At 41.3% G+C, this 15,175-nt stretch overlaps 1 protein-coding gene across 4 annotated transcripts in view; it reads right to left on the reverse strand.

Moving 5' to 3' along the window:
- Positions 1-573: 573 nt before the first annotated feature.
- The window catches only part of ELOVL5 (ELOVL fatty acid elongase 5), a 39,236-nt gene continuing 24,634 nt past the window's right edge, over positions 574-15,175 (reverse strand). For all 4 annotated transcript variants that reach the window (XM_075747349.1, XM_075747351.1, XM_075747350.1 and 1 more), the window contains exons 4-8: positions 8,479-8,556; positions 7,660-7,831; positions 5,988-6,112; positions 3,995-4,129; positions 574-2,521 (exon numbers count right to left, since the gene is read on the reverse strand). In XM_075747349.1, the coding sequence (XP_075603464.1) occupies positions 2,390-2,521; positions 3,995-4,129; positions 5,988-6,112; positions 7,660-7,831; positions 8,479-8,556 (642 nt within the window). In that variant the 3' untranslated portion in view covers positions 574-2,389. The remainder of the gene's footprint in view (positions 2,522-3,994; positions 4,130-5,987; positions 6,113-7,659; positions 7,832-8,478; positions 8,557-15,175) is intronic.

A 15,175-nucleotide genomic window follows, 5' to 3' on the forward strand; every position in this document is an offset into this window, starting at 1 on the left:
ATTTCCCTGGTCTAGGTTTCTTGTTTTAAGAGCCTGCAAGTGAGAAGGCAGACAGCTATGTGAGTAGTTCTGTTTTTACTGAGCCCATCACCAAGCTATCTGCGCTTGTTGCAATGCACTGATTAAACAGAATTGGAGGGGGCTCAGAAATGATCACTTGAGGGCAAGGGGAGCTATAAAGAAATAGCAAAGATGCTCCCACTCTGGAGAGAGCTATTATTCCCATTTTATAGACAGGATAGCTGAGGCAGAAAGTCCCTCTCGGACATGCTAAGCTTTGTTCCTGGCATTCATCATCTCAGAGCCATTCGGGCTGCTCTGCATTCAGCGAGTCAGTAATCCCAGCAGGAGGTTTAATCCATCACACAGACGAGTATTTCTACAGCCAGGCAAGGGAACAGCATTTAGTAACAGCCGAAGATTTCTGTAAGGAATCTGTTACCAAATCTCTGGTACGCTCAATTTCTCTGAATATCTGCAGCTGTCCTTCCACCACAACGGCTCCTCCTTAGCCTGACACAGGATGGGGCAATGCATTATATCTGTACAAACCCACCAGAATTCAGGCAGAGATCATCAAAAGTGTTTTAATGATTAAACCATGTCAAACATTAACAACGTAGGTATATTCAGATGAGCCAAGGGTTTATTTCTAGCACATTTAGACAGCCTATTTTGAACATTATAGCTGCTGTACTGAGCTATGTAAAGACTCTGCAAACCAGTACCTAGAAATGAAGACACGCGCACAAGCTTTGATAATGTAAACATAACAACAGACACTGTCTCCTTCAAAACAAGGAATGAAAACCCACAAGGCTAGTAGGAGAACTTAATAATTCCCTAAGAAATGTGCAAAAATTTTTAAAAAGATTTAATTTAAAAAAAAAAAAAAAAGAAAAAAGAGAAACATGTTAAAACTGGCATTTATATAAATATCAAAAAACAGTTAAACTTGAGCAATGACCAGCAGAATGTCTTGCACTATTCATTTTTTCAGAGCTTAATGAATAAAATATTCATAAGCCAAACTCCACCACAACAGATACCAGAATACCAGCAATAGATACTGGCTTTGCAACTGACTCCTCGTATGTGCAAGGCAAGATTTTACAAGAAGGAGTAGCTTTAACAAGCACTCAAACCAAATCCTCAGATAACAAGCCAAAACATTACCAGTGATACACACAACTCACATTACAGAAACAGACATTTCCAGCACATTTCAGTAACACTTAAAAAACATTAGGTATGACTTAGACTGTTTAATTTTGCTTGTTTGGGAAAAAAACACGTTTGTGTTAGGCACATTTTAAAAATGAACATATGCTACAATAAGAACAGTACAGATACCAACTTAAATACAGACAGTTCTATCAGAAAAGCATCTTTCTGTCTTCGTTTTTAAATACGCTTTTGGATACATCACAGACTTAAACAGTAGCTCTTAAAATGTGGATATGGCTATGGTAATAACACTTGAAATTCTGCCAGTTTCCATATTAAAAACCATTCTTCATTTAGCATTTAAGAATTCTCAGAAATAAGGAAAACAAAAAAAAAAAAGAAAAAAAAAGAGAAAAGAAAAGATGGGTCCACCCTGTATATACTCTAAACCTTAGAGACAATATTTAAGTCTTACTGGACTGTGTAAGCGCCAATTAATTTTACATTAGTGACATACTTCAAATAAAAAAATAAGATCTATTAAAAAGGTAAAATAACTTTTCCATCTGGTTTGTGACTGTTTAGTCAGTTAAAGCCAAATATACAAAACTAAACGCGCCATTTCCAATTTCACTGTATCGCGTAAGAGATACGTAACAACATGTATCACATACAGAACAGTAAAATGATCAATGGATTCTTCTAAATGACTTTTTAATAAAAAGTCAGTTGACTGAAAAGTTGAATCATACCCTAATTTTTAAACCAGTAATAAGCTTTGGGCCCTGCTTTTTAATTTAAGGCATGTGTGTTTATCTACTGAAACCAGCATCGTACAAATTACCTCTACAATCACATGCATGATCTACAGTAAAAAAAATGGAGGTTTAGATTACAGTGTTTTCAAATTGTGAATCATAATTCAGCACCTATCATATTGACTAGTAAGGCAACAGCAGTGTCGGATACTACGATAATACTCCCTTCCACAGTCTATAGCGGGGTCAGTGACAGCCCAGAATTATTTTTAAACTTTAACCTACTTTTATGTTCTTTATACAGTTTCTAGGGTGTTTGCACTGGTTAAGTCCTACATAAATCACACTATTCTAGGCAGGAATAGTTACAGTAGCCGTTAGAGTATTAGTGCACAACTCTTATTGTGCTTACAATCAGATGATTTTGTTGTTGGGGTTATCAAAATGGTTTTTCAGTTTGGTCTTCAATCCTTCCTTTGTTTCCTTTGTTTCACATTGTTCTCAAGGGAAGAAAAGCTGTTTGTGTACCCGTTCACAGTGGCCGTAGAGCCGTTCTGATACTCTTTCCTCCTCGAGGATGCCTTCTTGTTGTAAGTCTAGAATACATGGAAAGACACATGGTTTTGCTTAAATAGATATAAATAACCGCTTCCTCACGGTAAACTCAAGAAACTCAAAAGTAAACTTGCAACCATCATTTTTAAAGACTTTGTGATGGTGGCAGGGTCTAACAAGCTCTACCATTTTTTGCATATGAAGCTATACTACGCCTTTCATTCATCACAGCAAGAGAATTAGTTCACTGGAAAAGAAAAAGGCTTGGTAGTATGATGGCAGCATTGGTAGTGTTCCGTTAACAGTAAATTAGAAACAAGGGAAGTGATTTTATGAGCAGACTGTGACAGAAGAATATACTTAAAATGACAAGTGAGGAAGGAGGTTTGATGCTCTGCAGGTCACTATCTCAAACGCAGGCAGAGAAGTGGGTAAACAAGAACAGTGAGAGAAGTTCAGAGACAAATGTGAAAGCAATTGGCACTGACCAATATGGGAAGCAAAAACTAACAGGATGAGAGGGGCTTGGGACCCCCCCCCCAAAAAAAATTACAATGAAAACATATACATGAATTAGTCTTTGTCAAAGGGGCTTAGTCGCCTGACAAAGGTGTGTTTCCCAAAATATGTGTGTGTGAAAAAAAGTTAAATGGTTAAAAGCTAAAATATGAGTAAAATTGATGAAGAAAGTCAAGTAATATTTGGAATATACTATCATGTTTAATTAGCACATTCATATGCAGCAAGCGATATGAACCACGGGACTGATTTAAAAAAGTTCCAGAAGATCACAGATAGGGAAGCCTGCTATATTTTCCCCCATGAATCACTCTTACCAGACCCAAAATGCTCAAATCTTTCAAGAGACGTTTAAAATATATAACAGAGTTTGCTTGTTTGGGGGCAGTAGGCTGTGTTGATTTTCTGAAGCTGCATACATCTTTTCACAGAGCCTGATTATGAACTACTCAGAATAACACGTCTGGATCTGTTCAGACATGAAATCAATTTTGTAGAAACACAATTCAAAACGCTAATTTTCCATATGGAAATACAAACAAATGCCTGCAAACGTAAGCCAAAATCAGATTTTGTATGTTGGGAGTTTGGGAAGGTTCCCTGGATATAAAACAAACATCTCCCCTTCTAAGAGCGGTAACGAACAATTCCTTTGGGTGCTTCACAGGTTCACAGGCTGCTGTTTTATTTCAGACTGGAAAGCTGTGTCTTACAATACAGCTCTTCCTCTCCCTTATCTGCAGTTAAAATTGCATTATTAAAATGCCTTTTGTGCCACTCAGCTTACTGAAATTAATAATTGTCCTGAATTACGGATACAAAACATCAGAAGATTCGAAACTGGAGGGCAGACCAACAAGTATAGTACTTCAAGAACGTATGCACTTTACTGGAAGATAGCAAAAGGATATTTCAAGCCTATCTTTCTGTAAACAGCTTTCCAATGAGATACAGCCAGCAGAATGCTACAAAGAGTCGATGAATATTACTTTTACCTGAATATAGAAATTTGTGAAGAGGATAATCAAAGAAATCATATAAGAAATCTGGAAATACAGCCACCCCTGAGGAAATGCACATGGCCAAACAACACCACAGCCGGTCTGGAAGATTGTCAGGACAAACTGAGTCTGGGGAGAGAGAAAAAAACAGAAATGGAGCACATTAATGCAAGGATGAAAAAAGCCATTAGTGACCAAAATCTCATTAGTTATTTCCAAAACAAATCAAAAATATGTAATAGCATGTGTTTGACAAGTTTATTTTCTCTGTCTTACTAAGTGTAAACCTGAGTTAACAGACAGTCAGGCCGTGGTGTTCTGTTGTTTCAGTGGTTTTAGTTGAAGAATATTGTTCCACTCCATTAGAGTAACTTACCTTGAATTGATTTACAAATATACTAAGAAACAAAGACCACCTTCTTCCTAGTGTGTGAGCTCATTGGGGTTTGACTCTACCATCCTCACAGAGTAGATTTGCATCTCACTGCTTCAGTTGCAAAAGGTTTGGGGTCCCTGGGTCTACAGTCAGATCCCGTGATCCTCTCCCACTGCCTGACATATGGCTCCAGCGTAAGAATTTTTGGGGTAAAGGCTGCAGGGAAGCTGAGGAGGCAGGGAGGAGGACTGGCGTTTAATTATCTTCAATTATCTCTTTTTGAAAAACAGAGTTTGGGCTTAAGTGCTGCAAAGGGCCTTAGGCAAAATTCATCCTTACATGAAGGCTACCAGATTAGGGAATGTTTATTTTAAAAGGGAAAGACTGTTGTGTTCTGCTCTGCTATTTTGCTGCCCTAACAGCTATGCAGGCAGGGAAGTGAAAGCAGCTATGACAATAGCCAGGGGAGCAACTGAAGCACCGAGACACTTGCACTCTGTAGGACTCAAACAACTAGGATGAAGAATACACCCTAAATCTGGAGGGAAAAAAACCCAACACACAAAGCAAACCTCCCCCAAGCAATGATATCCACTGCTACAATACTTAGCCATCCTCAGGAAGGAAGAGCGCTAAAAAAATAAAAGATTTTGAGAATCAACACTCCGAATTGCTGGCAGCAAATGCTATTAATCATCACCAGCAAAGGTTATTAAACCAATTCACAGCTCTGAGAGGGTGCTAAGGGAAGGTGTGGGGAAAAGATAACAAAAAAGTCTATCTCTAGGCTTCAGTTTCCCCACCTACAAAATGGGGAAGACAGAACACCCATGCATGTTTCCTTGTGGTGTTCTGACATGTTATACACATTGAAACCTGGTTCTCATGCAATATCACTACAGCATGTGCCATATTGCTTAATTTTGTTGCTCTTTTCACCTCCAACACAGAGCATTCGGGCTTCATCACTGTACACACAGGAAACAATACAAATGGATGCAAAGAGTCCAACACAGAGTTACAAGAGAAAAAAATCTGGCCATTTGAAGTGCAGAAGGAGACCAGAAATATTGAACAGTTTTTAATAAGCCAGTTGCAACTGCATGTAAAAGTGAGACAGAAAAGCCATTGTCCCACAGGACTAGAATGAAGGGTCTTGTTAGCTGTGGACTACGTTGCACTTGGTTTCTGGTCTGTCATCTCAACATCAGCCTGAGCAACCAAGCACAGAGAAGAACATGTTAGCTCAAGCAGGCTTCGAAGACAAGTTTCTCCCTCCTCCCTGGCTACTGAGCCCCAGAAAACCTAGTGCTGCGATTCCCAGATGTATCTGGCCACACAACATGGGGTGGTGGAGGAAGATCCCACTGATCTCAGCACTGATTTGTGTATGCCATCAGTCCCCAGCTCCCCATTGTCCCGAAAACAGAGCAAACGGAGGTGCAGAGGCTGGTTTTCTAAGGTGATTCAGGCACTTAAAACATGTAGAAGGTACTAGCCTTTGTTCTCCCTTCTTCTACTCCCTGCCAAAACTTTCTAACCTGGTAAAGACAAGAGGACCCCATCACTAATACAAGAGCCTGCTGAAGCACTGAAGAGCTAATCACTCACCAGCTGCCCCTGAGTGATGTACTTCTTCCACCACAGATAAGGACGCATTGCTGGAACAGCAGACAATCCGTAGTAGGAGTACATGAGGACGTGGATAAAGCTGTTCAGTGTGGCACCAAAGTAAGCTAAAAAAAGGGCAAAGGAAAAAGAAAAAAGAAAGTACACTGCATTACCAGGAACATGCTGTTTCATGGAAACTACAAAAATATCAAGTTCAAAATGTTACTATTTAACATACGATTTTTCTTAGAAGAAAGGCAAGAGATTTATATTTTTCCCCCTGATTTTTTTCCTGCTCACCCAATGGACTGGCTGAGTTGCTTTGCAGCTGTGCAGTTCTTACCAGCCTTCTGGTTTTGTTTCCTCGATTCTTTCTCACATCTACATTCTGGCTTCTCAAGGGAACGGAGGAAGCTGATAAAAACAGCTTCCCAACAATCGATCGCTTCACCCATCTAATTTTAGGCTTATTTCACTTCCTTCCAGGCAGGAGACTATTTTGTTGTTTATAACCAAAAGCAACCAAAGCAAGATTCTGAAGATACCTATCTTCAGAAATTGCAACTTAGCCGTTTTATTTGTCCTTGCTTACAGCACCTTTTGCCATTAAAGAAACTTTTAGCGTAACACCAAGCTGCATAGTACTGTGATGACCAAGCAGAACATAAAGCTTAGAAAGGAAGAAGAAAAACACATCACTAGAAATAGCACTAAAGTATTTTCAAGACCACACAAACACAAGATAGACTCCAAGTATCTGCACTTTTGACTGTTGTATAAACAGGGATCGACTTCCCTGGAGGAGAACGTGGCTCCAGATGCACACTTTTTATAAGTTCAGCATTACTCACTGTTGTGCTGACAACACGAAACAAATACGAGTTTCTATGTTGTTTGGCTCAGAAAGCAGACTCCTGAGCAACCCAGCCTCTCGGTCTGCACTGCCGGTAGTTCACATCCACTGGATTCGGAAAGGTTTCTCTTGGATGAGTGTTCAACAAAGCCAGTATCTATAAGCAGCACATCTGAACCACAACTAAGCCACGCTAATGCAGTTAGGAAACTAGATGCCAGCTAACAGCAATGAAATTAAAGAATCAAAGCAAGATAGCCAGAGCTTAGCAGGATTTAGACAAGAGAGACACGGAAATCTTCTACTTAAGATGTATTTGGTCAAGTTCACTAGCGCTCAGGGGACAAGATTTTAATTGAAATAATTTGTTATGGCTACTGGTATAATGAGATTAAATTAAGAAAGTAACATCTCAAGTGAACTTGACAGATACAAGGACAAGAGTCACTATTAGCCATCTTGCAGCCAAAACAAGCTTCTGGGCCTGACTTAGAAAAGGGTATTGTTTCATTAGAGGATCTGCAACCACCGCAAAAAAGAGAAAACAAGGTTGATGGGTATTAGACCTGGACTACTGCAGCTGATAAATGTCACACTGCCACGCAAATTCTGCAAACTACGTCGGCATGCCTCTTCTAGAGGCTCTGCAGGTGGCTTAATGACTGCAACTATCTGCAATAGTTGCAATTCAGCGAAGCAGCTTAATATGGGACAGAACAAATCCTGCAGCTGAAGGTACCAGAGATGTTTGGTTTGACCAAAAGAAAACCAAAACGAGGGCCTTGTTGCAAGCATTCCCCACCAAAACCCAGGACTTACAGTGACCACAAGGCACCCAGTTCATAACAAACCACCAAATGTTCAGCATCGTTGCATGGTGGTAGACATGCAGAACAGTGATCTGATGATTATTTTTCCGCAAAATGAAAAAGAAGGTATCCATGAACTCAATGAGTTTGGAGAAATAGTACCACCAGAGGACACGTATGATCTAGAAAGGAGGAAACAAGTTTTAGAAGCACTGCACATTTTGGGGGCTTTCAACTCTTTTTCTATCTAAGTAATTAAAATCCAGATTCTGTCCTGCACTACTTGGATTGAAGACACTGCTGAGATCTTCCGTAATGCTTCAGCTTCAGGTCTCTTCACAGGAGATCTAGGTACAAACCCATTGTTACAGCTGAAAACAGGATGACAAAGACTGTTTTATGAGGCTGTTGCTGTGCACCTTGGGTGTCCTGGAAAAAACAAGAAAATATTTAACAAGAGTTGGTCCCACAGTACTCTCTGTAAAGGAGAGGTCTGAACAGTGACCATAAGAAACCATCACCACATCTCAGAAAGAGAAGGGGAGTCACAACACACAGTGGGTGGATACAGTCTGAAGACCAAGTCCTTGTTTTTTGACCTGGGAACACTTGGAAAATTTACAGATAATCACTCACCAAAATACCAACCATGAATATATTGTAGATTAACTATTATGTTTGACAATGCATTGTCCTTTGTATTGTGAAAGGAGGGGGAAAAAAGTACATAGTTTGAACAAAATCCGCATAATCAATAGTGTTCTGCTCTCCACTTACGCACAAGAGGACAATTTGAAACATTATTAGCTATAAGTCTCGATTGCATTACCTTCATATCAGCTTCTCCTCCACTGTGAGTATCCTGACAGAAGAAATTGTATCCTCCTTCCCATACTCCCGTCACCAGCTGAGAAGATCAAAGAATAAAGTGTCATCTGGGGAGGAGGCTGCACCCCGCGGCACACGCAAACCTCGACACCGGCTCTGGTGTCAAGGGATTCATGGGCACCCAAGTGGGGCATTAGGTTGAAATCAAGCTCCAAGCAGTGACTGAATCATAGAGGAGGGTGAATTAACAAATTCTTCCAGTCAGGGTATACCAGAATAAAAATAAGAGGTAGCATCTCATCCCCACTTGTCCCCCATAGCGTGTGTGTGTTTTGCACAGTCATATTCCAGACAGATTCTTAAGAAACGTCTTTCCCTCTTGGCTGATGATCTCATTGTTGGAGAAAGCGAACAACTAACGTAAAGTAGATATATTTTTGATTATTTTTGGAATGAAAAAGTTATAAAGAAATTTTTTACGCAGAGATCGGACTACAATTTTTTCAACTGCATGACAGAGTAAATCTTCATCTTTGCTGTCCTTAATAGCTAAAACCTGATGTTTTACTGTATTGTGCTTCTTCAAGATCTTTTAAAGCAATTCACGCATCCTGAGTACATTACATCCTTCCCAGCACAAGTGACTTCCCCCACAGGATACGCTGTTGCCTGCCCAACTTCCTGGCATAACAAATAATACCTCAAACGTGACGGAATTACTTTCAAGAGTTAATGACCAGTTATTAGTCATGAGAGGATGATGGGGAGCCCGTTGCCTGAAAAGGCTGGCTGAAACCTCCGGAGAACCAAGGGCCAAGCTGGATGTTTACATCCCACCCTTCCACGGGTGGGAGATGGAGGGGCAGGTTGGGGGTGGGATGGGAGGGGCGAGCGGGTGCAAGGACAGGAGCAAGCCCTCCTTTAATATCACAACAGAAGGGATCACTGGATGTTGTTTATAAAGATGTTTTTCCTCTTGGGAATAGCATGAGGAGACGAGTAACAAATTTAGACGATTCCCAAGTGAAAAAAAGAATTGCTAGGTATCCACCCCCCCCCCCAAAAAAAAAACATTTTAAAGGCTGAGACAGATATCCTGCACAAGCAAGTTGTCTGGTTTTGGCTTCATCTATGCTCGTGCAGAATAAAAAAAAGCTTTGCAAAGCCACAGTGGAAAATTCTTTGTACCATAAGTCAGTTAAAATGATCACTTCATTAAAGGACTGCAATAACCGGTACGATTAAATGCTGCTCAGAACTGTGAATGGGAAGCTAATTCTAAACGGTACAATAAAGATTATCACTTAAATGGTCTACCTTTCCCTCATGTTATTTCTTTCATGCCTCATTTTCCCCTAAATTAGCTTTTAAAATACCCAGTCAGCCTAAGTAATTATTTTTGACCTTCTGAGATAGAATTATTACCACTATTTAGGGGGAAAAAAAAATAAGACATCTAGTTATATCATAACATATAGACCCGGAATTATCTCGTGTATTAGAGATAAATCACTACCACCCTGCCACAGTGAGAGCAGGGCAGCCATGCACATCAGCGGCAGATCCCAAGCAATTTTTCTGTCCAAGCAGGAAAGGGAATGCAGCCCTGGGAGGACTCCTCTCCCGGCCGTAAGGCAGGCACAGCTCTGCACAGCACACCAGTTTAAAAGCGGTACTCTGCTAAAGGACCAGCTGCGTCCTGGAGCAAGCCCTGCACCAAACCGCTCTTAGGGCACTGAGGGAAAGCCTGTGCGGCTTCACGAGTGCCCGCCCGTCCCTGAGACAGAAGACCACATTGTGCTGTGATCACGTTGTTAAGTGCTTACAGATGTTTTCATACAGTTCTCATACTTCAAGGAAGTGTTAGGAATAGAGGGATAATCACAATGTTTATATTGTAATTAATCCAAATAGCATCCATCACTAACGCTGCGGTCCATAAACTTCTCCCAAGTAAAAGCAAGCATAGTGAAACCCAAAGAGCTTTCCCTCCAAGCGATACAGGTCCAATACCTAAAGCGTAACACAACCAAAGGTGTCTGGATGGATCCCACCACTCCGGAGGGCAAAGGCTATAGGCAGGTTCAGCTAAACCCAAGTATTCCCTTGTTTCCAGAAGAGCATATAATAATACGCTAGGAGCTGTAATACTCTCATAGCCACAGGGGCTTAAATGATAGAAGCAAAGCAACATTTGTAGGAAGTGGTAACATCTTTTATCATATAAATAGTTAGCAATGTTACAAAAGTAATTTAATTCCTCCCTTTCCAGAAGGAACTAAATGGTGAAAAACTGCTACTGCTGCCCACAAACTGCTGCTGCTGCCCACAAACCTTGCGTGGTGCAACATACAACACGAAGATAATCCTCTTCCGAGTTAGCCAGCTGCTCCTTTGCCTGACACTGCTATTTCTTGCACCCACAATACTTTCAGCACATGCTGGAAGACTTCAGAAAACAAAAGCAATGGGCCACTCTGAGACCCGACCATGAACGGTTCCCAAGTGGCTCTGTTACGCACGGGGCTGGGCGTACAGCACCGGGGAGCCGCTTACGTGCCACCTAGAAAGCAATAAACAGAAGTGCCATAAATTGGTAGTGCATTTAAGTCATTGCTCATGTTCATTGTGGTCTGCTTCGAGGATGGCCAGAGTTTCTAACCCCTCCTTACAGCTACTGCACAGCAGGTCTCAACTTGCCCAGCAACGGGCTGGTGGCTCCTCAGCCATCCCAGGCTGGAGACAACCTTTCCCTGCCCTAGGAAGTCCTTCATCTTCAGGCTGGCAGGAGCCCAGGCTTGCTAATGGCATTGCTGATGTACAACCACAGGCATATCTTCTCTCGAGAAATTAACCTGTCCAGAAAAGGCTGACTATAATCATTTTCACCAGAGTATGTGATTTTTAAATGACACAAAAAGAGACAGCTCCTTCATAAGCCAATTAAAATGGTGCTCAAAGTTAATGTTAAGTCCCTCAGCTCAAGGGAAAACCCTGCAGCTCAAAGTTGCTTTTGTGCTCAAGCAACTTGTACTTCCTTCCCCTGCATGAAAATTTTCTTTTTTTATATTGCTTTCATTTTGAAATTCCATTGCTGAATTCTTTAAAATGCTGTGGCATGTGGGTTTTTTTTATCAACTCTGCTACCAAAATAACCCAGCACACTAACAGCAGTCTGACTGGGCTGTAGGAGAGGTGTTACTGGGGAGGATTTTGTTTTCTTGTGATAAAACCAAAGCCTGAGACTTGCTGGAGAGGGGCAGATAAGGGACCCAGCTCTGCATCACGCTGTCAAGGTGTGATGGGTTCACGAGCTTCCAAACAGAGCTACCTTAGAAGGAAAAGAAGCAGATGTTCACATGTCTGACCAAAGAAAGCAAATGCCTGCAGAGACAGGAAATTTTATCTTTACACGAACGCCGCCACCTCAGGACAGAGATAAAGGCTTCGGGACCTGTAGAGAAGAAAGGGGAGAGGGCAGCGAGCTGCCACCTGCGGCTCACGTGCCACAGCACCGCTTCTCCGAGTCCCCTCCTTCCTACCACAGGGTGTGGCTGTGGGGTGCACTTCCCACAGCATCTACAACACCTCCCCCATCGGGAAAGTCTGAGGCTTTTCTCAGGCAGATTCAGCAGGGAATTATTTTTTCAGATGAAATAAAGACAGTAAAGAGATTGCTTAAGAAAGCGAGCCTTCATCACTGACCAGTTTTCTCAAATGTAAGTCCGGGTGTCCAGATCACTTGGCTAGTTTTTCAAACAAACACCCCCAAAATAAAACAGGTCTGCGTGCTGAATAACTGGGTACCCGGCACTCTCCTTGCTTTGCCAAATCACCCAGCTGGGACTCGAGTAGAAGGCACAGGCCCTGCCCACAGCGTGGCAAGACAACGCGGCTCGTGGTCGTGGTGCAGAGCAGCAGCACGGGGAGCGGTGCCGCCTCCGCTGCTCTAACCACTGCTTCAGCTCTTCCAGACACAGCCATGCCAGCCAGCGGGCCACTAACCCGCATGCTACAGCCCCTCTGCCAGCCGCCCGGCCACGCACCTCCTGCACTGCGCAGGAGGCCGCCCCCCGCTGCCCCTGCGCAAGTCAGGAGTGCTATTTCCCCTCAAACTCCAACCTCTGCAGATTTATACAGAGGAAAACATCGTCGTTTGCCCCTAATGGGGCATTGTGGGCATTAATGAGCATCTCCTCTTCCTGAAGTATGGGAGCGACAGGTCAGCCTGGAGAAACCTCTCCCACTCCCCGAGGTCTGCCTTGCCTTTTGTGTCATCCGGGACAAGCGTAGTCCACTACTCTGTTCTGCTAGTATCAGAACCCAGCCCGGCTATTAAATGCCCAAATCAATAATTTATAGCAGGTACACTCAAAAACTACCGTCTTAGGAATTCCAAATAAGAGGTATAAGATTTCCAGTGATTTTAAAATAAGGTTAGATTATATTACATCAGTAGACCACATGGTGCAAGTACACAATAACTAGAATTATACAAATCCTACAATGCAAAAAGTTTTCCCCCACGTTATTGCATACATTCAGATGTAAAGGTCAGAAAACCAAGTAGGTCATCTTTCTCATCCTAGTTGGGAGGATGCCTCACTTTAATATCTTGTTTTGGTCATATAATATTGAAACTGAGCTGTGATGTAATGAATCATGACCTGAACCACCTCAGCTACAACTCAGGAAAAACTCCAAAGCAGTGCTTCAGGTGTATCATACACAAACTATTAAAGAAGCTTATTTTCAGACAGGCTACTAAACGAGTTTGTAAGCGGTGATGACTTTCCTCAAACTAGGACTGAAAAAAAAGTTTAATCCAGCTGAAACTCAAAGTGACAACAAGGAAGAGAACAGAGAGTTACATCCCTTTTTGTAACGCTGCTCTTCACCACTTTATCTTAAAACTGAGTACATGTACTATAAAGTGCTACTGACATATGGATAACCCTTCAAAGCCAGATTTCCACAACTGACATGATCCAAGCAAGGGTATCGCCTGCATTGCACTGCCACAGGTAATTGCGGAGGCACTACAGCTAGAGAACGTACCTGGAGGTGCAGGAAGCTGATTTTTTCCCTATCACCTGGCCCTTCAGCTCTCTCCCTGCAAACATCAAGCAGCGCAGTGTTATGTCAGCACGGCTCTCTGCTTGGCGGCATTTTTATGGGATCAGTCCCCTGTTGCAGAACATCGCTTGCCCTCACGTCTAGCTTGCAAGTGCTGTCAAACACATTTCGTTGCAACCATCATGAGTTTAATAGTCTTCATAACGCTGTAGCTTCGTGTATTCCCATTTATAAAGGGAAGATAAATTTAAAACAATATCAATGAACACTTCCATATAGATGACGTTATATTAAGAGCAATATTCACTTTGATGTAAAGCGTTTCATTATGTAGGAAGGAGGAACCTTAATAGTCACGGTATTTTAGTTGTCTCATTCCTTCACAATACGAAAGCTATTCAGCTGGTTACAAGTATGAGGATGTCTTCAGCATACAACAAACAGTCCTTTCTTGGTAACCAGTTCATTGTTAGCAAGAAAAAGGCATTTGTAAGATCAACAGTTCAGATCTTTTCTATTGTTTAAATTTATCAGCAGGTTTTGTAACATGGCAGAATGTTACAGTAATTTTCATTTGGAAACTATGAGTATTATCCCAAGTATTCAAGGATAAAAGATTGGCTATCCTGAGAGTTTTATCCACACTGCACAAAATAATGCAGATGATGTACATGAAGTCCACAGCAACACTACTTTTAGACAAATTAAATAGATCAACACACAAATTTTTCTGGATTGTAACATCCTGACAGGGAGGTTAGAAATGTAAGCACATCAAGAAGACAAGTTGTTCCAAGTACATACTGAATCCAAAACTGCTCCCCCCGAAGAATTAAGTATCAAAGTACTTAACAACCCAACTCAGTAATTTTTGACTAGACAATTCACTACACAAGACAACTTTAAATTTTAATCACTTCCTTTCTAAACACTCACCTTGTAAAACACTATAGAATTAACTACAAACTTAAAGGAGAACTACAGCCTGCATATGCTTCTAAGCAAATGCCAAGGGGAAAAAAAAAAGAAAGAAAAAAAAAAAAAAGAGATTAGTAGTTTTAGCTATAGCTTGTAATGACATGTTGAAAATGAAATCTCTCCATACAGAAAGGAGAAATGCTTTTGGTTAAAAGCAAGCCAGAGTATTCTGTACATTAAAGCCACACACTCAATCATTTTCTGACCACATTCTTATTTACGCTGCCATAGTTCTTCATTTTCACTTTAATAAAAAACATACAACTTTGAGTAAAAGCAGCTAAAGTGCTCTCTGGGAAGTGGAAAACTTTATACTGTCTAAATCTTTGTTTTGTTAGGAAAGAAAATAAGTCCACAGAAAGTCCAATTCAGTTTGAAATATATTTGTATGTTCAGATTTTAACTTCCAAGAAACAGATGAATCACAATGGCGTTGATGTAATTGTCTCAGCAAAACTAAGAGGACACAAAGCTTTTGCAAGCTCACAGAAATAGATACGAAGAGTGCGTGCATGATTAAACACATTTAAAGAAAACACGTTTTGCACTCCGAATCAAGCCGTAGTTTTGCTATGGAGTACTTTGTACAATCCACCAGCACAATCATGTTGAGCATGACTTCTAGGCAAGGAGGAGATTGATGC

Source organism: Balearica regulorum, chromosome 3 (genome assembly GCF_011004875.1).
Source record: "Balearica regulorum gibbericeps isolate bBalReg1 chromosome 3, bBalReg1.pri, whole genome shotgun sequence".
In the NCBI taxonomy this organism is placed as follows: Eukaryota; Metazoa; Chordata; class Aves; order Gruiformes; family Gruidae; genus Balearica; species Balearica regulorum.